General features: G+C 31.3%; 1 protein-coding gene across 4 annotated transcripts in view; it reads left to right on the forward strand.

The window, feature by feature from the left end:
* LOC142332714 (uncharacterized) overlaps positions 1-22,200 on the forward strand; it is a 406,945-nt gene that overhangs the window by 367,223 nt on the left and 17,522 nt on the right. For all 4 annotated transcript variants that reach the window (XM_075379296.1, XM_075379297.1, XM_075379299.1 and 1 more), the window contains 4 exons: positions 6,072-6,243; positions 10,090-10,195; positions 17,389-17,596; positions 19,310-19,477. In XM_075379296.1, coding sequence (XP_075235411.1) covers positions 6,072-6,243; positions 10,090-10,195; positions 17,389-17,596; positions 19,310-19,477 — 654 coding nt within the window. The remainder of the gene's footprint in view (positions 1-6,071; positions 6,244-10,089; positions 10,196-17,388; positions 17,597-19,309; positions 19,478-22,200) is intronic.

Consider the following 22,200-nt stretch of genomic DNA (forward strand, 5'->3'; position numbering starts at 1 on the left):
ATTTCCTCCATATAACTATTCAATATATTCCAACCACCTATCGACTTTACCTAAAAAAATAAAAGGTAAAGGTTCCTAATAAAGGGGTGTTTCATTTTAATTCAACAAATGATCAGTGCATCACTATTTTTGATTTTGATGATATTTGGTATCAAATGGTATTTTTTTAAATATTTTTAAAAAGATTTTTCCTTGAATAATAGACTTTTAACTTATCAACATGTAAAAACAGCCATTTCGTCCCTTTTTCCATGAGCTGTAGCATTTTTATTTTACTTCATGCAAAGGTCAAATAGGCTTTTTGAAAAGAGTAAAGACAGAACTTCATCTTAGTGTACTCAAATTTAATTTTGTTACATAACCAAATCTTGTAATGTTTACTGAAGTTACATTTACAAATTGTTGTTTTTTTCAAATATTGGACCCAAAATAAATAAATAAGGACTTAGGGTAACAGGCCTGTTTTTTACCTTTTAACTCTTAGGTAGTTGAAGTACTTAAAAAATAATTGGACTGTTACAGAGTATTCTTCGTTAAAAAAAAGGCCACCAAGTCATAAAATGTTTAAAATTTTTCATTTTTGGGGCCCAAACATCACGTGTGGATCAGGTGGAAAAAATCTGAAATTTTTACAGTACTTAAACTTTAATGAAATTTTAATTTCATAACAGTACTGAAATTTTAATGTACTTAAAAACAATATAAAATTTATTTTGTTACTCAAAGGGGTTGACAAGCAATGAAGCCAACAAAACTGCTAAAAACGGCGTTCCTTCTAACTGTAAACTACGTATCCAAAAATACTGATATTATGTATTTATGTGTGAATGCCCATTGAACACTCCATAATCCGCTTTTATAAAATGCAAGGGTTCTTATAGTAACAATACAGTTAGTATAAATGAAAAAACTAGCAATTGGACCTCAATTTGTCTTATCCCAGTTTCTCTGTAGTTAAAATAAAAATTTCTCTAATTAATAAAATTAAAAATAAAAGATATCGTATAAAAGAGAAATTCACTGCTAATAAAATTATTTTATAAACAAGTGTACATTACCTAACCTCATTATTAACACTAGCAGCAATACAACATATCACATTGAAATCAAAACAGTACTTCAGCCTTCTACAATGTTTACATTCAGGATTATGTAGACATTCATGTCCATGCATGTCCATTCACTTTTGTGTTTAAGCATGAGTGTGGGTGTATGAGTCAAGTAACCAACTAACGATAAACAATTAAGTAACAAACTCTCTAGAATATAAGCCATCTCATTATAGACATCAAAATATTTTATATAGTAGACATTATTATCTAATATACATTATTATCTGAAAAAATATATGCTGTGAATACTTTTGGATACATTTTCATTGTTAGAAGGAACAGTGTTTTTAGTGGTTTTGATAGTTTCATTACTTGTCAACCCGTTTGAGTAACAAAATAGAATTTATATGGTTTTAAAATGTATAAAAAGTACTTAAAGTACTTAATTCTTTAAAAATTTCAGATTTTTGCCACCTATCCCACATATGGTTTTTAGGACCCAAAAATGAGACATTTTCAAAATCTTACCATTTGGTGGCCATTTTTTTTTTAATGAAAGACACTCTAACAACAGTCAAATTTTTTTATAAGTACTACTAGTACTTAAGAGTTAAAAGGTAAAAACAGGTCTGTTACCTTAAGCCCTTCATTATTTATTTTGGGCCCAATATTTGAAAAAACAACAATTTGTAAATGTAACTTCAGTAAACATTACAAGATTTGGTTATGTAACAAAATTAAATTTGAGTACACTAAGATGAAGTACTATCTTTACTCCTTCGAAAAAGTCATTTTTGACCTCTGTATAATGTAAAATAAGAATGCTACAGCTCATGGAAAAAGTGATGAAAATGGTTGTCTTTACCTGCTAGCGTGTTAGAAAATAGTCTATTACTCAAGAAAATATGTTTTTTTAAATATAAAAAAATATTTTTTGGCAACTATAAGATGGGTAGTTTTCATATACCAAATATCATCAAAATCAAAAATAGTGATGCAATAAAATTTTTGAAAATTTGTAGAATTAAAATGGAATATCACATATTTAAAATGCAGGACCAATACAGGACACGTTCAAGTTCATAAACTTGTGCGACATTATACAATATACTGTATTGCACTTTGTGAAATATTGGTTATACATATCGAACTAGTATCTCAAGTCTGGTCAGGGATCAAAATTCCTTAATTTCTCTTAAATGTATTCTGTGTATTACTGCTTCACTTAATTTGCCACTGGCAGGCAGAGAGAAGTCAAGTCAGTGTGGAACTGTTTCTTGTCAGTGAAAAAGTTTTTCTGGATCATGACAAGTAAATGTAGATTAAGATTTCATTTTTAAATCTATTTCCATGTAGAATATGGTCGATGGTCGATCCTGAGCTGTGATTCCAAAATGATGTACTGTAAACTGCAGTACATAATTTTCCATTTTACTTTTAAATTTGCATTTACATCTTATTTAAATTTCCATTTTACATCATTTTGTTTTACAACAAAATGAAATCGGAATATTATGATGATGAATTTTTGCAATTTTTCCAAAATTAAATATCTTGATGCAACTAGGAAAACATTGATGAAGAATCACTTTTCCAAGAATAAATTTCTGGGAAATAATTGAAATAAAGTTAGGGCATGTTGTAAAACAAGATGTGGATGAAATTTGGTTACAAGCCAACATCATTTTTTTTACAATGAAATGCTTCTTATTATTGTTCAGATAACACTTGATATCAGTAAATATATTTCTAATAACAGTCTTGGTTTCTTTCTATATAAATTCAATAAAATTAGATTTAACCCCTTGTTTTGATCCATGATGGATAGTCGCACCGGCAAATGAGAAGCAACATGTGTTGTTCGACTTGCAGCATTGTGCAATATCAACTGAAAACGTAATAAAAAATATTGTACCATGTGTGGTCTCAGAATATATTGAAGAACCTGACTTAAACGTGTATAAAACCTTAATTCAAAAGAAAAATCTAATAATCTGTTAATATTGAATTGGAAAAAAGTAAATGAACCATCTGATGTTAATGAAATTAATGTTAACTGCGTCATATTGGAATGGTTATACAGAATCCGGCAGAAATAACTCCCTGATTTGAAATGTAAATAAAATAGAGAGTACAACAAAATTATAAAAAAATTAAATATATTCTGAAAGAACAGTGTTTGCCATTTATTTTCATATACATTTTATTAATTTTTAAAAATTATGTTGTTCATGTGCCAGTTTCTATGTACAGAGGTTTTCTTCTCCCAGAAATTCTCATCATTTCCAATGGTATTGCAGTGATTTGTTGATGTATAACAGCTTTTAAATGATTGAGGGTGTTTGACTTCTGGTTAAAGATTTCAGCCTTTAGATGTCTCTGGAGAAAAAAAATCACATGCTGCAAGGTCAGGTGACCGTGCAGGTCATGGAATGTCTGCTCGTAAAATAAGACGTCTGGGAAACATATCTCTGAGGAAATTCATTGATTGCCTTGATGTGTGAGCAGTGCCTCATCTTGTTGAAACCCTAAATTTTTGGCTTGATTTCCGTGTTCATTAAGTCTTCGTAGCAAGAAGTTGCGTAACATTTTTACATAACGTTTGGAAGTTATTGTAACAAACTATAACACACTCAGAGTGAACAGAGCACTCATGAAATTCTTGAGGATTATTTTCTGTCTAATTTTGTTTGTTAACACAACCTCATAAACGAAAATGGTCTTTGTCACTGGATAGCACAATCGAGTTCACTGTAACATTTTCTAGAATAGCCTGGCAGGTACAGCTAATTTAGTCACGTTCATTTAGCTGCTGCACAACCATCATTTTGTCAACCATCTCTTTGTCACTCAGCTCTGCATGAGCTGCAGAGCTCAGTGACAAAGAGATTATGTAACTGCTTGTATCACTGCTTTAATATTTTCAGGTGTTTGAATGCTTCGTGGCCTATCTGGTGGGTTCTTCTTCAAAGCTGAACTGGTAGTTCTAAAATTGGACACTCATAACTGAATTGTGTTCTTATCCACAGTGTGTCGACCTAGCCGAAAGTGTGAATGAAATAATTGCTGCATGTTGATAACAGAATCACCATTTTAAAAATACATTTCAATAACGTAAGCGTGATACTCACCATTCCATCCCATGGTTATAACCCAAATGGCAAGACATCCACTACAAAATGTTGTGTCAACACCGTGCCTTACACTATTACCACTTCACCAGCAGTGGTGGGAAATCAGGAAGTTATTTCTGCCGGATCCTGTATATGCACAAATGAATGGAATTCACTACTGGTGAATGTAATTAAGGTGAAAGTTTGTATGTGATGGAATGATTGGAAAAAATTAATTCAGGACATCGAGTGACTGACTTGAATGTTTTAAAAATTAAGATTCAACATTGTTTCGAATCAACTTTTAGGAATCTGTTAGTTTGAATGTAATAATCCAAAACCAGTAATTATTGGGTTCGATCTTGTTCCTTATTTAGGTCTTGTAGATTTGAAGGTCCTCTATAGCATTAATTATTAATCGTTTTTTAGTAACTAATAATCAGCACTTAGAACACGCATTCCCTTTATTTTGTGAATTTAATGTATTACATCTTAGCTATTTATTTATTTATAAAGTTTAGCAATTTTTTTATTAGAAGCAGAAATGACAATAATGATAGGTTAGATGAAAGAATAAAAAATGTAAGGTCCTCAAATAAACATCCTTTAACCAAATACACAGAAGTGAGACATTTTAAAGAAATCTTTTATTTCATTCCTAAGATCTATATCAAGTCATCACAATTTATTAGGAAAGTAAAGCAATTAGTAAATTTTTCTATTATTCAAAATAATGGTTGCTTCAGTTTGTTGATACTAAAATCTGCTCTTGAACTCAGGTGTAGATAATTTTTTTCTTTTTGCTTATCTAAAGTAATGTAATAACTACATGTTTATTCAAAATAATAAATAAGTGAATCCAAATAAAATTTGTGATTTGCAATAGGCAACATCCATCTGTATTTGAAAGCTTTGGAACATTATTCACAGATTTTTTTTCTTATTTATGATTTGATTTAAACTTGTTCAAGAAGATCTAGTATATAAATGCATTTGTATGGTTTATACCTGTTACAGGCTTTGAAGCCTACCAAATACACCATATATAATAACTTTAGAATAAAAATGATGCATCTTGAAGATGACAACTTTCTTGATCTTATTGTGTTTAGTGATCAGTCGACATTTCATCTTAATGGATAAGTTACGTACAAGTACGTATGCACACCCACACCCACACAAATGAGTCCATATCTGAGCTCAGAAAATCACCATGAACTCTTACAATGTGAAAGGAACTTCACAAAATTAAACTTTTTCTGTAGAATATCCTAAAGCAAATTTACAGGCTGTCCTTTTACACTGAAGTGAGCATAACAGAAGTTGCTTATTTGGATATGCTGCTTACACGGCTCTTTCCTCTATTACAACGTGGTCTAGAGAATTTCATTAGGTGACAAGATCATGTGCCTCCTCACTAGCATATGTATGGGATCAGTTGAATGGATTTTTCCTGACTGCTGGATCGGTGACAAAGCTTATTTGTGATGTCTCCACGGTCACCTGATCTAATGTGTTTTTCCTTTGAAGTCTTATAAAGGATCTTTTATATATATGTTCCTGCTGCTATCTACTGATTTGCTAGATTAGAAGTACAGAATTGAAGCAAGTGTCGCTTCCATTACTCCACCGGACATGATGGTTAAAGTATGGGAGGAACTTTCCCGTCGATGGAATGAGTGCTGCTTGACAAAAGTGCTCACATTAAACACTTGAAGGGGAAAAAACTGTAAGAGTTGTTCTTTCATTTTACTTTTTAATTCATTATTGCAAGGAAACATTTTGAGATAGATAGTTTTAAAGTCCAAGATTCTTTTTTATACACCCTGTTTAATATGAAAAGATATGTACAGGAATAAAAATTATTTTATGTTTAATTATTACAATTACATATTTTTGTTTATAGGAACAAGTTACGAACCGCCTTTAACAAATGTATTTACAATGCAATGGTTCTTGACACTTTTCTGTAATTGCCTACCTCAGGACACTGTTTTAAGAGTATGGGACCTCGTGTTTCTTGAAGGGAACAGTATATTATTACGCACCGCTTTAGCGATATGGAATACATTATCAGAGTAAGTTCTTTTTAATGCGATTAGTAATTTACATCGGTACTTACGAATTAGCCCATCGACCTTAATCATAATGATCCTGTAACTTTGAAAATACTTCAAAGGATCATTAACATATTTTACATATTAAAAATATTAGCATTATTGCTTTAATTATAGATATAATTTAACCAAACTTAACCTCTGCTCACTTCGTTCGCTAACCTTGACTAATTAACACTAATGTTTTGATTATTTAAATAATAAATAATTGCAATAATTATTGAATTTATTATTTAAATACTCAGAACATTAGTATGTTAATTATTCAAGGTTAGCGAGCGAAGCGAACGTAGATTAAGTTTGGTTAAATTATATTTATAAAATAAATAAATATAAATGGTTATAAAAATGGTAATATAATGGTTATATCGGGTGATATTAACAATAACCCAAAAGTTTGCAATTTATTGGTCGACGGGCTAATACATAAGTACCTTTGTATCTTTTATAATTATGTAAAAGCTGTACATCAAGGTTCATCGACTACTTTTTCACAACTTCTGGCTTACAGATGAATGATTTTGCATTCTTTGCAAAGTTTGTTCTTCTCTTAGACAAATAATAACACACTATTTATTGTTATTAAAGCCATCACTTTTTATCACTACAGATGTCATTATTGGTTCTACCATGAGAGTAAATTAAAACTGAATTAAGCTGGCTCAAAATGGAGTTATTTGAGATCACCTTTAACGCTGCTACTAAAGCATCACTATCGGTTTTGTATGTTACGACTCTCATCTGTTGTTATCATTTATAAACTGTTCATGCTTCAGTGCACAGTTTTGTTCTTTACAATTGTGTTTTTCTAAAATACCTTATTCGATCAAGGAAAGGATTGCTACAGTGGAAGCTTATGTGCATTCCTCATACTTTGAAAAAACTCATCAAATATTAAGGGAAATATTTCTGAATGTCAGTATACCAGCAAAGAGTAATGTTCATGATTTAGTTAAAAAAAGGCACACAATGGGGTTGATTTCAAACGTAAAACAAAATAAGTGACCTTTGGATAGGATTCCAGAGGCCATAGCTGATATTCAATTAAGAAATTCTGCTGGTCTGAATAAAATCTAGATGTAAGTTAACGTAAAAAATCAGTGTTAAACACACAATTTACTGTAAGATTCCTCATGATGTAAATTTTAAGCCTTATTGTGTAATAATTATACAACAACCTAAGAGACCAGACAAAATGATATGTCTTTAATTATTGCTATTGGCTTTTCAAAAACGTTGACATTGGACAAACAAATCTCACTGTATTTCATGTCAGATTAGGCAAAGTTTAATTTATCCAAGCATGTTAATTCACAAAACACTAATATATTCACAAAATATCAGATGATTACAAATACCCATAGGATAGTTGAGTTTCTACTTCACAATGATAAAATCTGTGTATGGTGTGCTGTAGGATTACATTCTGGTAATCCTATAATGGGGCCAGTATTTTTTGACTAGACTAAAAGTGTACCATCAATATATAAAAAAATTCTATCCTCAGTTAACAAATTGCAAAAAAGAGCCAGGCTTCTTCAAAGAAGATAAAGCAAAATGTCTCACATCGAACGATTCACTAGCACATGTTTGTATGGCTTTGCAGAAGAACGGACTGTCAGCAGAGGGTGGTGGCCTCTACATGCATTCTCTGTTTTTGTCTAGTTGCGATTTTTTCCTTCGGGGCTATTTTAAAGATAGAATTTATAAATCAAGTCCCCACATTATTAATGAACTTGAAGACATATATTGGACAAGGTGTACATTCGGCATTAACAACAGCATTTTTTATCTGGTGACTCTTAGCATGATCACTTAAGTACAAAACTGCATTGCTGTGCAGGGTACACACTTTAACACCTTTTACAAAAGTGTGGTAAGTATATTACCTTTCACTAATATAAATACTGAATGTATTTAAAATGTTTAATTTCATTATAAAGTATGGGAACCTTTAAATAACTTTTGAATTTTAGCAAATTCTAAACGTAAATAGTATTATGTAGTGTGTCTGTAAAATAATAGTGGGATTTTAAATGGTTGTAGCTTCAGTAGATTTCGATTTGTGTTCCCTTAGTTGCCCTGCAGACATCAAAACTATATTTAGTTACTTGGCATACATAGCAGAGAACATCTAGTGTGATAGAAGAAACAACTTCAGTGATTATTTTCTTTTAAGTGGTTCAGATTTCGAACTTGAATGAAATACACTTGAGTTTTCACATAACCCCAAAACTTGAACTTCATGAGGTAAGATCTGGAGACTTTGCGGACCAGGCAATCCACCCTTTTCATCTGACCCATCCCTAAGGAAATGTTTCATTAAGAAAATCCTGTACGATTACGACAAAATGTCTAAGAGCTCTGTCTTAACTGGAGAATTCTATTCTCCAGTTAAGTATTTGGGGCACTGCATATTCTTCTAACATAATCAGGAAGATGTTTCCTGTTATTGTTTTTTCAGCAAAAAAGAAGAAGCCAATAATTCTGTCTCGTCCAATAGTCCACCAACATTGACTTTTCACTTCATGCTGATGTTCAATAATGGCATGAGGAGGTTCAATACCCCATGTACAAACATTATGCCAATGTACTTGTTCAGAAACATGAAATGTTGCTTTATCACTGAAAATGAACTTGTTTAAAAAAATCATCATCCTGCTCTAACTTCTCCAGAATATCTACAGCAGAATCAAATCATTTCAGTTTGTCCTGCAGCTAAAGTTATTGAAAACCTAAATTTTATACGCAGTAAAACATAACCGTCTTTTTAACACATTGTGAACATTTGTTTTAGGAATGCCCAACACTTCTGCACAAATTTCTTTAGGCTATGCAACAAACTTGTTTGCACTGCGTCAATCGTTTCATCAGGGCAGTCCTGGATGTGTTTGCTTCAATAGGCTGCCTGTTTCTTTGAGTTGTTTGTTCCATTGCAAAAGTTATTTTCAAGTATGGGGGGGGTATTTATTGTACACACAATGGTATTCGCACAACGTATAACTGACTCAGTCCACAATAAACATTGAACCTTTCTCTGCATCACAGTGGAAAGTGCACCCTTTATGGTGCTGCTTGTGTGTATTGGAAATGCATGCACTTGCTTTTGCACACTTGGAGTGTCTCTCTTTTATATAATGTAGAGCTCATTTCTCTACAATGCTTTGTTCTTATGTTATAACCACTTTAAACCCTGCTATTATTTTACAGACCCTCTATATATCAATTATATTATATATATATATTGTATTTATTTATTATAATCAGATATTGGTGTCAGAACATAAAATAGCATAAATCTCTGATTATTGACAGTAGATTTTATTAAAATAACACAGTTTAATAGTCATGTTTTTTTTCCAAAAGTTTGGCTTACACTGCCAAAAAACTCAATATCCTTAATGTTTGTTAGTTTTTTTTTTTTTAAATAACTATTTTATTAAAATCATTGTTATATTAATTTGCAGTATAAAACAAAAAAGGAGGAATTAGGGGGAAACAAGACATATCACTCAGATCAACTCAAAGTTATATGCGTCTTATCCTTTGTAATCCAATGCAAAATGGTGGCAGTATTTTTTTCCATTTATATTAGCCATAAATTTCTGAAAAATAAATATTAATAAAAAGGGAAAATACAAATCATTCAGCATTTTTTAAAACAGTCAAAACTCACTTTAGTTTTAGATTTAAATTTATATAGATTTAGATTTGTACGTTTGAGTTTTTTTATTTTAAAATTAATTTTAATAGATGTTTAGCATAGCTTTCTCTGTTTATTTGTAATGATTTTTTTTTTGTTTACAGTCGTATCCTATCAGTTGAAAGTGCTGATGAATTTTACAGCATAATGGGTGTGCTTACTAGAGAAATGCTTGAATTTGGATTAATGGATACTAACAACCTTATAAAGGTATTTCATTTTTTTTGTTATTTTTAATTATATGATTTTTATATTTTAAATACTGAAAGCATGTTGCCTGCTATAATAAAGACTTCAAACACTTTGTGATACATTAGTTAGTCTAAAATGTATACCATTTTGTAAATTTTTTTTTTTGTAATTAATTATATTTATAAAAAAAAAGTATAATAATATAAAAATGGTTAATTAGATATTTATTTTAGAACATGAAGTAAAGATTAAAAAATGTCAATGGTACGAGAGTCATTCAATAATTAAACTAGCTCTACAGCAAAAATGGTTTATTAAATAAATACAATTTTTTGTCTACTTTTCCACATAATCACCACCAACTTCTCTGCACTTGTCCCATCTTTTTACAAGTCTTCTTATCCCCTCAGTAAAGAATTCTTTACCTTGATCTCGAAGCCAGTTTTGTACTTTTTTTTTACCTCTTTGTTGTTGTTGAACTTGATGCCATACAAAGCTTCTTTCATCGAACCAAACAGATAAAAATTCGAAGGAGTAAGGTCATGGCTGTAAGGAGGATGAGGTAGGAACTCCCAATCCACTTTGCCAATAGTTTCCAGTGTCAGTTGTGTCGAATGAGGTCGAGCGTTGCCTTGAAGAAGCACACCTTTCCTCTGCCATCCTGGACATTTCCTCTTCAATGTGGGCTTGACTTCTCAATCATAGCTGAGCAATGTAGATTGTTGATAGTGTGTTGCTCCTCCAAATAATCATAGAAAATAAGACCATGGGCAGTCTAAAAGATAGTTAGTATGACTTTATCAGCCGATGGTTGTGTTTTGATGGACAGGCGATTTAGAGTATTTCCACTGCATGCTTTAACTCTTGGACTCCGGCTCAAAATGATGTATCCAAGTTTCATCACAGGTTAAAATCCTTTCCAACGTTGCGCCACCTTTGTTATTGAAACGATTTCTGAGTTCGGTGTATATGCAAAATCTCTCAGCTTTGGGATGAACAGTAAGCTCTTTGAGAACCCACCTTGCACAAGTCTTATGGTAGTTCAGTTTGTTTTGAATCGTGGAATGAATTGTGCCAAGACTTCGCTTCCACGAACTCGGTTAGCTAGTTCAGAGGGAAACGATGTAGGACATTCAAGATGTCTGGATGAGGCCTGCTGCAAAGGCAAAAATTGAGTTATAAATCACCAATGTAAATGTCTACCGAGGCATTGGTGGCATCCTAACGCCTAGCTTACTACTATGAGATGTAAAAAGTTAGAGGGCAAAAGATGACTCCCGTTAAAGCCCATCAGGACTAGGAACAGAGGGGATAATGTGTCTTCCTCTACGGAATTGGGATGTGCCAACACTTACTTGACATTTTTCAGCAATTTGTACAACTGTAACTCGTCAGTCTTCTTGGATAAGTGAATCAATATCAACACCGAGGTCGATACTGTTACCGGACGCCCAGAGTGGTGCTTGCCAGTCACGCTTTTGCAGCCACTTTTAAATTTTTACACCCACGTGTAAAAACTCGCATGAGTCATGGAACTACTGCCGTATTGTTTGTTTATCCCAGAGAATATTTCTGATGGTTGTACACTATCCGAAAGTAAAAATTGGAACGCAGAACACTGTTCTTCAAAAGTAGTTTCTTCGAGCGGACTATAGAGGTTATGTTTACATAAATATTAATCGAACAGCTGACTAACACTCTTAGCAAGGTTGCCGACTTCACTTGCAAAAGTTTTAATTCCTTGAATTAAGTGTTTCCTTCACTAAAATGTTTATCTGTTTAATTATTGAATGACCCTCGTATTTTAAATATGGGAATGAAGGGGTTGCATAACTTTTCCCTGTTTTACCCTGACAGTTCTTATTTCAATTATGCCAATGGGTTTATTATTACTTAAAATTAATCAAATCATTATGAAATACAAATTAGACATTTTTTTTGGAAATTGATTTTAGGTAATAAATTTAATAGAAAATTTTAGAAATCTATTTCTATGGAATTTTCCTAGAGGTTTGGTGATATTTCAACAACATGTATAAAAATTAATAACTTGTATGATTCACATAAAGGGAAAAACTTTAATTAAATTTCCCGCTTTAATATAACATCTATGTAATGATATTAGAACAAAACTTATTAACTGTGAAATGTGCAGTCTGTTAGTTTTGCAACTGTTTTCACACATAACTTTTTGTGAACAACTGAACAATTCTAACCATATTTCAGCTGCTTATAAATAAGCAGCTGAAATATGGTTATTCATAATATGAACAATTGCAGTTAATTTTGTTCATAATAAAAGGCTTAATATTTTATCTAGTAAAATATAATTAAATAAAACTAATATTTACAGAGCTATTAATGTTTACAAAAATTTTAATGGCCATTAACTTTTAGTTTTTGAAGGTAAAATTTTCAAACATATTTATTTTATACATGTTAACCAAATTTATTAAGTTATATATCTTACTTTGTTTGTAAGATATATATTATATATTTTTTTATTGTAAAACACAAAATATTGGACAGAGGGGAAATGAAGCAAAATTTGGCATTTGCCCCTATAATAGTTTTTTGTTTATTTTGATATCCTGATTCGTTCCCTTACGTTTTCCCAACATCTCCTGGAATACCTTAATGAGTGTGGGGAAATTATAAAAAAAAAAAAGTGTATTCTGATGCCCCATTGTCAGAAGAGGTTGAAAATCAGATCGAGGTTGGGATATATATGCTGTGCATATAGCCAAATATATTTCAGTGTTTTGGTTGATGAGCTTTCATATGAGGCAAAAACTGTTTTAAAATAATGTAATTTCCCTTACCCATAAATCTAATTGATGTAAAAAGTTGGAATTTTAAATAATTTAATTAGTACTGTCATCCAATGTATGCATGTGTGTTGGTTTGTATTTTTGTTATTTCAGGCTCCCCACTTTTTTTTTGTCTTCAGTCATTTGACTGGTTTGATGCAGCTCTCCAAGATTCCCTATCTAGTGCTAGTCGTTTCATTTCAGTATACCCTGTACATCCTACATCCCTAACAATTTGTTTTACATATTCCAAACGTGGCCTGCCTACACAATTTTTTCCTTCTACTTGTCCTTCCAATATTAAAGCGACTATTCCAGGATGCCTTAGTATGTGGCCTATAAGTCTGTCTCTTCTTTTAACTATATTTTTCCAAATGTTTCTTTCTTCATCCATTTGGTGCAACATCTCTTCATTTGTCACTTTATCCACCGATCTGATTTTTAACAATCTCCTATAGCACCACATTTCAAAAGCTTCTAATCTTTTCTTCTCAGATACTCTGTTTGTCCAAGTTTCACTTCCATATAAAGCGACACTCCAAACATATACTTTCAAAAATCTTTTCCTGACGTTTAAATTAATTTTTGATGTAAACAAGTTATATTTCTTACTGAAGGCCCGTTTCGCTTTTGCTATTCGGCATTTTATATCGCTCCTGCTTCGTCCATCTTTAATAATTTTACTTCCCAAATAACAAAATTCTTCTACCTCCATAATCTTTTCTCCTCCTATTTTCACATTCAGCGGTCCATCTTTGTTATTTCTACTACATTTCATTACTTTTGTTTTGTTCTTGTTTATTTACACGCGATAGTTCTTGCGTAGGACTTCATCTATGCCGTTCATTGTTTCTTCTAAATCCTTTTTACTCTCGGCTAGAATTACTATATCATCAGCAAATCATAGCATCTTTATCTTTTCACCTTGTACTGTTACTCCGAATCTAAATTGTTCTTTAACATCATTAACTGCTAGTTCCATGTAAAGATTAAAAAATAACGGAGATAGGGAACATCCTTGTCGGACTCCCTTTCTTATTACGGCTTCTTTCTTATGTTCTTCAATTGTTACTGTTGCTGTTTGGTTTCTGTACAAGTTAGCAATTGTTCTTCTATCTCTGTATTTGAACCCTAATTTTTTTAAAATGCTGAACATTTTATTCCAGTCTACGTTATCGAATGCCTTTTCTAGGTCTATAAACGCCAAGTATGTCACTTTGTTTTTCTTTAATCTTCCTTCTGTTCACTCTCCTCTCAATTCTTTTGTATAGAATTCTAGTTAAGATTTTTGATGCATGACTAGTTAAACTAATTGTTCTGTATTCTTCACATTTATCTGCCCCTGCTTTCTTTGGTATCATGACTATAACACTTTTTTTTAAGTCTGACGGAAATTCCCCTTTTTCATAAATATTACAGGCTCCCCACAGGAACGCATTATTGTTAAACAGAAATTTGTTAAATTTATTTAATATTATTTTATTTAACGTAAATTTAACTCTAATTAATTTGTTTATATTATTCATTCGATCGATTCAAATCATTCAGTTCAAATCCAGCTCACACAGTGATAGGCACTCACAGTTCACAGTTCATTAATATTTGTGCTTCAACCAGCAAATCTCCACTATAACATATATATATAATTTTGAGATTTTTCGAGATGAAATATATCTTCTTAGTTATGCCAAGAAATATGAATAAAAATTTTGTTGTGATTGATCGAGTAGTTTTTTGTTTATCCTGAACAAACAAAAACCCTCTTCTTCTTTATATAATAGTAAATAGAATTTATATATAAAAATTCTATTAAATAAACCACCTAGTGCAAAATATTGAGATAAAAGACATATCTTACCTTAATTTTTCATGATAGTACCTTTGCAGGATCCCGCATACTCAGTTATAATTGAAGTAACTGTAACTTCATAATAAAAATTTTAAAATACTAAAATAATGAAAATTGTGTATTAGTTTATATAAGTGCTGCTATCTGTTGCAGTTTTTATAGGAATATATCCCCCAAACATTGTCTGATGGTTTATCAAATTGAAATTTTGTTTGTATTTATATATGTAATATTTTTCTAATACATTAACTTTACAAATTAATAAATAAATTAAATAGCTTAAATGTCAATAATGACCCTAGAATTCATTTTCGACAAATTATAAAAAAAAATTTATTTTAATGTAATTATAGAATTAAATACCAACTTAAGATGTGGGTTCCTGCAAAAATCCATTCTCGGAATTAATATGGTAAGTTTAACTTATCTACTTTCCTGTAGTTAGACATAAATCGAGATTAAAATAGAATTATGATAAACTTAATTAAGATATAAAAGATGGTTATATGTATATATCTTATCCCTGATTTTTTACCTCTATCAGACAAGAAGGTATCATGGTATTCCTACTTATTTATTAATGTTTTTAATTAACCATAATTTTGTAACTCTTGAATAACATTGTACCAGCTTACTGAAGTAAATAATTACTTTGATAAATAAATTTTTGAACCCCAAAAAACATGTGGACTGAATTGGACCTGTACTTAAAATATCAAATTTCTCTTTTAAAGTTTTTTTTCAGATCGAAAATACAACTGTATTTAATCTAAATTCAAATGTAGGCAACATGAGAACTTATTTAAAAAATGTGGTTCCCATAGGACTCGAGTTAAGAATTTAAACTACTTTTTTGTAATTTCTGATACCCTACTGCTTCTCAAGTTATAGCAGTTAATAATGTTAGCAAGGGGACCAAATGTGACCCAAATATTTTTACTAAAAATTTTGATTTTTTTTTTTTTTTAACATTGTACTCTATATACAGTATAATTTTTAAATTTAAAAAAAAGGCTTTTAATTAGCATAATCAAATCAGACCCAAATTGTTTTACTAAGAATTTTGATATTTTTTCCAATTATTCTCTAAACACTGCATAATTATGTAATTAATATTTAAAAACCGGATCGCATGGAATAAAAATATGTTAAGGACAAAGCCAGGAAAGTTAATCAACCTTTTATCAGATCTTTTTACAATCAACTGTCACATCGATTGTGCTACATGCTGCACCGGTTTGGGGTGCCACTCTGACATACAAAAAAAATCTCTCCAGGCTGAGGATCCTTCATCATCGCACGCTCATGGAGATAATCGCAGCCTATCATATAACATCTTATGAGGCCGCTTTTGTGTGTTGGTGGGTGTCCCTCCAATCGACCTTCTGGTGAAGGAGAGAGAGTGAAAGGCATGCCGGGATAGCCGTGACTTTGGTGTGGGAGATAATTTTTATGTCTGGCAAGAGTAGTGGCAGGCCAGCAACAAGACTGCCTGGACAAGGGGTGTGTTTCCAGATTTGAGACAGTAGTACTTCAGGAGATGAAGTGACCTAACTTACTACACAACGCAGCTGCTTATAGGGCATGACAACTTTAGAGTTTATCCTCACCGTATAGGTAGGCGCATGTCCCCTACTTGTAAGTTCTCCAGAGCACTCACTGTAGTAGAGACTCAGTAGAGCAGACACTGTTCCACTGCCCAGAATGGGAGGCACAGCGGACTCATGCTGGGATCGCCGACCTGGCTCTTTTACCACATATAACACCTACAATGGCCCGTTGGAAGGTAGTTTAACAACTATGAAAAGTGCATCCTAATGGCTAAGGATATTGAGGAACAAAGAAGAGGATATTTGTTCCAGGATTGGATAGCTCCGACTGCGAGGGCCAGCATGCCGTGGTGTGCCGGTTCTGGTGAACAGCTGGGGACTCCAGGTGATTTGCGTTACTCTACATCTGCTATGAACAGGACCCAACAACAAACAGATGTGAGGGAGTTAAGACCGCTGTACCGGTGAGAGATCTCCTTGGGGGTTCCCTATTAGAGGCCAAGGCACATAAAAGACTGAGACCTGGTCTCCAGTATCAGGATGTCAGGGTTAGGATAGCCAGGTCACACTGGGGGTTAAAAGCAGACGCAAACAAAAGATCTAACCGGCAGACCAACCTGCCATGCCGGATGTTAAGCCGGTAGGCGGGAAAGCCCGTTAGAGTAATGGACACTCCCCTGGGCTGCGTTATACTTAATTGTGGGTTCAGCTCAGGGATGGGGTAAAAAAAGCCTTTTTACTTAACCCACATATAATTTGTTCATCCTAAGTTTTAAATTGTTAGGTAAAATCCTATTACATCTTTAATTAAGTTAACCTGATTAGATAAATTTAAAACATTGTGATTCAGTCAAATTATACTCTTTAAATCTGCTGTTACTTAGTTATTTAGTCGTCCCTCTTGTACCTATTACAGTTTTGAGGTTATCTGCTATTAATTTATTGTTATTTTAAATCATATACCACATAGAACTTTAATTTTTGTTTTAATTTTTTTTTTAGGCGGTTGTCAGTATAAATTTACCAGAGTTGAACGAGATGAGGGAACGATATATGTACAATATTACACCTTGGACACAATCTGTATCAACTGTTGCTCGTCGTGGCCTTAGATTATTTTATACTGAAGATGATACTGATACAGATGAGGATGATGAGAAAATTGCAATTGCTACTGCATACGCATTATTTCGTTCACCTAAAAGAAAAGGTTTGTTTAGAAATAAATTTGCCCTTTTTTTTTTAATTACATTATTTTATTTTATTTGCCTTAATGTCTAAGCCGATCACACTTACTTTTTATAATAGATAAAAAAAAAATGAATTTTTGTAGGTTGTGAAAAGATACCAAGTTTGATTGAAATTTATCAATGAAGATAAAGGACTAAATTTTTCAGTTTATATGAAAATTGTTGTTTTTATAGTTCCCCATAAATAAAAACCAATAGCTGGTCAAAAGTGATTTGAAATGAACATACCTCTGAAACGGTCATACAATACATTTAGCAAAACACTGGCGGGGTGTAATTTTGCCCTATCTTACTGACTGTACACTCTGGTTATCTCTTTGTTATTTAATCGGTTGATGAAAGGATAAATTGCAACTAAGCTCAGAGTTTACTGTGTACTGGAAAAACTGAATTATTATTTCTTATATCACACCAAATTCCAACTTTTTCATCATGTTATTATCGTTCTAAGATCTCATAAGGGTTATTTACAGACTACACCTAACTGGTTCTGGCTGTTGACAAAGCCTGATAAATGAAACTACATTTCATGTAAAAAAAATATTACATCAAGTTTTTTCATTTATAAAATCTTAACATTACTGGCAATATTCAATGCGTTTAGGAAAATCAGTGTCGTACAACAGATGAGCTGCAGTTATTTTGTACGGTATAGTTTTAAATATTTACTCAATGCTCTGGGTTTATACTACTTGAGATGTATACTTTTCATCCCAATTTTCCGATACTGATAGATCTATTTTCTCAAAACTTATAGATCAAGTTTTATACGGTATTGTAATGTAGAAAATAAAAGTCTCAGAACCTTTGATGAAACATTTCCATCACATATTCTGTATACTCATCACCATAACAGACAGTTTTCAACCAAAAAATGTGAGCTTCCATTGTTAAAACCATTGTCACATAGTAGAAACAAAAGAGTAATCAAAACCTCAGTGGTTATAAAAATAAAAAGTATTGTCAGCATGAAAGATGGAAATCAGCTATTAGTTTTATTGCTGAAAATATCCAAAAACTAGATAATTGTATTTTAATTTATTGAGATCCTGATGATTTTTTTTTTTTTTTAGGGGCATATGTTTAAATCAATATAGTAAATAACCCTGTTATTCTCTGTATTGTTATTTCCCTTTAATTGTTGTTTTGCTGTATTTATTTATTTTCTGTATATTTATTTTCCATCTATATCATTATTTCCCTTTAATTGTTACATTTAGGACACCCATTATAAATTATGTTTGGTTTAGTATTTTTATAATATGTAACAATTAAACAGACGAATTATTATTTTGACCAACACATACACTCATCTGTTGTTTTATAGAGTATCTGCTGTTTAGATAGTTTATTAAAAAATTCTATTGTAACAGATTTGGGTATGTAAAACTGTTTATTGTTTAGTCTGGTTTACAGCTTAGAGAATACCCATTAATAAAGAATTATGACCTTAACATTATAGAAAACAACAAAAATAATTTATTTAAACAAACATAATTAATCATTTCCTAATCGTATCTAAAGAGAACTCATCAGAAATACAATCTACAAAAATAGTGATGAATGAACTGAAAAAACTTTGAAAAGATCTTCCGGAAGTTTTACAAAAACATAATCATAAAGTTTCTTCTCAAATTTATTTATATTAAATTGTGCGATAATTATTTTTATAGATGGTGGTTCAGGTAGCAGTAGTAGTCAAATGCCTCATCAATCTCCATCAAGACAAGTACATACATTACAGTCTGAAAGGGAACGTGTGGTTATGGATATATCTGCTTTGAAAAAACAGTACTCAAAATTAAGAGAACGGCAACGTCAAGCACATATTATTCTTACTGGTAAGTATGAAATTTTAATTTTTATAACAAAGACAAAGCTGTATGCATAGTTTCCGATGTATATTATCTTTTGAAGATTGCTAGCTTGTTGATTGTTTTGTTAATAGCTTTTTGATGTGCCTATAAGTTTTTTTTATAATACTTTTGTAAAATTCCATTTTCCTTGTATTCCCGACATATATTTTTTATTTATTACTGAAAAAAAAAATTATCTGGTTTGGATTATTTATTAAAATTATATCCTGTGTTAAATTAACCGACAGTCTGAAATTTTTTTTTTGTCCAGTCATTTGACTGATTTGATGCAGCTCTCCAAGATTCCGTATCTAGTGCTAGTCGTTTCTGGTGACCCCTTCCTTAGTAGTCCCCACCTGGAGATCCGAACGGGGGACTAGTTTACCTCCGGAATATTTTACCAAGGAAGGCTTGATGCAGCTTTCCAAGATTCCCTATCTAGTGCTAGTCGTAATTGTTGTGTGAAAATGCAGAGAGCCACATTTTCTTGGAAAAAAAGGAGCTGTAGTTTTCCATTGCTTTCAGCTGCACAGTACTCAAAGGACTGAGTGATGTTGATATGGCCGTTTAAGTCATCCTGACTCACGCCCCTAACAACTACTGAAAGAGCTGCTGCCCTCTTTCAGGAATCATTCCTTAGTCTGGCTCTCAACAGATACCTCTCCGATATGGTTGCACCTTCGATCCAGCTACTCTGTATCACTGAGCACTCAAGCCCCCTCACCAATGGCAAGGTCTCATGATTCATAAAGGAGGTCTGAAATTTTAGCCTATTAAAAATATCAGAACAACAGTAAAAGTCTTCTCGTTGAAAAATAATTAATGACTTTTTCGAAATATGAAACATTTATTTATTCAATTTAATTTCCATATTTTCTACATATAGTATTAATCTCTTTCTATCTATTCTCATTTAAAATTAAAAACAAACTGACAAATTGAATTAATAACATTTTAGCTTTGAATGTTGGTATCTGTGATGTACTTAAAAATTATAGAATAATTTTTTATTATTAATAATAATAAGAAGAAGAAGAACAGTAAAATGAAAAAAATCAAGTGAAATTTATCCCAGACTCGGGTAAAAAATTTCACCTCAAAATAAAGTTTACTGTAGTCATTAAAAAAAAAACTGGCCATAAGTTGCATGATCTTTCCCAGTTATTTAATAAACTTTAAAAGAGCCAAAACACAAAAAACAGAATATATATTTTTTAGAGGTGGGAGATAAATTTTTAAGAAAGATTTTTCTAAAAATATTCCTATATAGGTTAAGCATACCAATTAATTTAATTAAAGTTTCTATAAATCTAATACCCCCGTTCAGTAGAAATAAAATTTTCAAAAACCTTTCCTGCATTTTAGGTCCAGGGTTTATAATTTAAAAAGAAAATCGTACGTTTCTTGATAGTTTTTTAAATTAAGTATAAACTTTCAAAGATTTTTTAAAAGTTCTTAATCAAAGAGTGAGAAAAAAGAACAAACAAGAAGAGAACAAAAGAACAAAAAATTGTGTATTTTAAGAGATGAAGTTGATCTTTTAAAAATATTTTTTTGGGATTATTTATATAATTCCAGTAATCCCAATTATATAATTTTTTTAGGTAACAAATTTGCATTGATAAACTTTTCTGTAAAATGCCTATCAAGAAAATTGAAATTGTTTTTTCACATTATCATTCGACCCGCTAAACGAATTTTTTAAAAACGTTAATAAAATTAATGTTTTAGATATAGATATATTTGGGCCAAATTTGAAGAAAATTGGTTTTGTCAATCGTGAGGTATAACGCCAAAAGTAGTGCGATACATATGTACATTAATAATAATTTATAAAAACCACTTATAAACAATTTTTTTATATGTGTTCCAAGTACTTTCAAATACCAAATCCATCTTCAGGAACTCAAAAAACTTTTATATTATTCTTAAAATAAAAAAAACTAAAACTCATTCATCCTATGTAAGTAATGTTTTATTAAGACATAATTAGATTTTTTCTCGTAAAGCCACTACCAGGACCTAGACAAAATTTAAATTTGGAACCCCATTTATATAAGTTGCGGAAAACTTAAAACAAAAATTAACAGGTAATCGAGGAATTTTTTTTTCAGCATCACAAAAATCTAAAAGGTTTCTTCCCTGTGGCCTTCGCAAATTTTTATCCTATTTAAAAAGAAAAAAAATATTTTTATTGTTTTTGCATTTTTTAAATGTTAAAAAATTACCTAATTTTTATATTTTTTAAAAATACATCATGGTAACCATCACTGGCACTAATCTGATTTTATTACATTGTCAGTTATCATGATGACATTTGTTTGTATTATTTAAACAATAATAACATAGTATTCTAAAAAAAAAAAATAAAAAAATAATTTTTTTTTTATTTATTATTTTTTCCTGTACTGAGACGCAGACCCTGACTGACCCTTTTGAATTATGGGTCCTAGATATTTGTCTTATTTGGCTATTGGTTAAACTGGCCATGCCTTTTCTCATAAACCAAAGTATTTTGTTGAGTTATACAAAAACACAGTACTTTTAGTCTCATTTGATAAAGATGTATATTGTTAATTTTTATATGAATATTTTTTTTAGCAAAGATTACACTATATATAAATCGGTTGAAAATTCACAACCAAAATTTTTCATGTATTTCAGGGATCTAAATTTCAAGAATAATTAGTCACACCGGTTATATAATC

This window comes from Lycorma delicatula, chromosome 12, assembly GCF_047948215.1.
Source record: "Lycorma delicatula isolate Av1 chromosome 12, ASM4794821v1, whole genome shotgun sequence".
NCBI classification, from domain to species: domain Eukaryota; kingdom Metazoa; phylum Arthropoda; class Insecta; order Hemiptera; family Fulgoridae; genus Lycorma; species Lycorma delicatula.